Source organism: Pundamilia nyererei, unplaced genomic scaffold (genome assembly GCF_000239375.1).
Source record: "Pundamilia nyererei isolate P.nyererei 1_Seehausen unplaced genomic scaffold, PunNye1.0 scaffold00026, whole genome shotgun sequence".
In the NCBI taxonomy this organism is placed as follows: Eukaryota; Metazoa; Chordata; class Actinopteri; order Cichliformes; family Cichlidae; genus Pundamilia; species Pundamilia nyererei.
Window position 1 is genome coordinate 1936627 of NW_005187427.1, and position 1791 is coordinate 1938417.

At 37.9% G+C, this 1791-nt stretch overlaps 1 protein-coding gene across 1 annotated transcript in view; it reads right to left on the reverse strand.

Moving 5' to 3' along the window:
• Positions 1–663: 663 nt before the first annotated feature.
• gabrb2b (gamma-aminobutyric acid type A receptor subunit beta2b) overlaps positions 664–1791 on the reverse strand; it is a 56178-nt gene continuing 55050 nt past the window's right edge. The window contains exons 9-10 of the mRNA XM_005727751.1: positions 1139–1276; positions 664–1011 (exon numbers count right to left, since the gene is read on the reverse strand). Coding sequence (XP_005727808.1) covers positions 664–1011; positions 1139–1276 — 486 coding nt within the window. The remainder of the gene's footprint in view (positions 1012–1138; positions 1277–1791) is intronic.

A 1791-nucleotide genomic window follows, 5' to 3' on the forward strand; every position in this document is an offset into this window, starting at 1 on the left:
GTCTGACACAGTGGATAGCACCCAACAATCATAATAAACTCACTGTATTTTCTTTTAACATGCAACTCTTACTCAATCAATCTGGAATGTTTTGGTAATTTCCCCATTTTCAAATGATTTTTCAAATAACAAAATCCTAAAAAAGTATATTTCAGGCCCCCGTGTCCCATATAAACATGACATTTTGATATAATTGAGACAGAAAGCCCTATTAACCTGAAACTTGCTTCAAGTACTTTGAATTAGTATCGGTAAAAGTAAATGGTCATTATAAAGTGTCAGCTTATCCATTCATATCTCATTTATATAACAGTTTGGCAATTACTGTTTAGTTTAAATCTAAAGTAATAAAAACATAAGAAACGCAAACATTTTAAATAACGGAAAGATCCACACATCCCATAATACATAAAATGTTAAACAAATACTCAGGAACAGGCACCTTATGTTTGTAATCTCTAGTGTAAGGTTTTCACGTGTAAGCCAGCAAATGTTCTTTTCCAAGTTATGACAGATCCAGTCCGTAATTTACCGATTCAGTCTAGCAATTACAAGATCACATGGATAGAAAACAAACAAGACACAAAGACAAAATTAGCAACATATTTGCTGTTTGGTCTTGCCCTCATGAATGTCCTTTTTTTTAAAAACATTTTTTTTATCCTAATTAACGTAATAAAGCCAGTAAACAACATTAAAGAAAGAAAATACAGTTGGAAAGATCATCCGTGACCATTTGTCAATAGAGTTTACATCAGACAAGTCAGGGATGGTGATTTTTAGCTGTGAAGCACGCCTCCGTAGTCTGCTTTTCTTTTGAGTCATGTGACGCTCCAATGCATTTCGGCCAAAATTGTGCCTGGCCAGCCCTGCTTTGCGATACTGTAGGGCTGAGCTGTCATATGTCAACATGGTATTCCGTGGGTCATTGAGACCCAGAGCCAGCTCTGAAACACCCATATCGTTCTTAATATCCAGGGTGCCCAAAAGGATGTTTTCATGTGGGTCCATCTGCCCAAGTAAAAGAGTAAAGTTTGTTAGATTCAAGTTTATGTAGTGTTGGGTTTATTTTTGAGACATTGGCATTGACATTAGCACAAAACTCATTTGAAATCACCTGCACATCATTTTCAGATACCTTATTTTTTTGATCAAGTCCAATTGCTGCATCATCCACAAAGATTGGTTCCCACAATGACTCATGGCCATCCATATCACGTTGTTTCATTCTTGCATACAGCGTGTCATCTCTGCCAACTACATTCCCCACCAGCCACTGCAAGCACATTCAAACAAAACAATATTGCTGTGGTTCAGTTGATGGACTGGATTAAAAAAAAAAATTGTTACTGTTACATTTTGCAGTTTATGAAATAATTATCTTCTAGTGCAGCGGTCCCCAACCCCCGGGCCTCGGACCGGTACCGGTCCGCGAGTCGTTTGGTACCGGGCCGCGAGAGTTGAGGCTCAGTTGTGAAATGTATGGTTTTCAGCGTTATTTTGTTATCATTTTTATCGTTAACTCGGTTTTCCTGGGTCTTTTCACGTGTGTTATGAATAAATCTTCTTTTTTTTCGGTACCGGTACTAGTTTTATTTTGTTGTATTTATCCGCGACACCTTAAAGGCCGGTCCATGAAAATATTGTCGGGCATAAACCGGTCCGTGGCGCAAAAAGGTTGGGAACCGCTGTTCTAGTGTTTCCATTTCAAATTCCATGTAGACATAACCTAAATGGTTAACAGAACAGAATTCCTAAATTGCTATATAGACTGTGCACTCTTTGAAATAG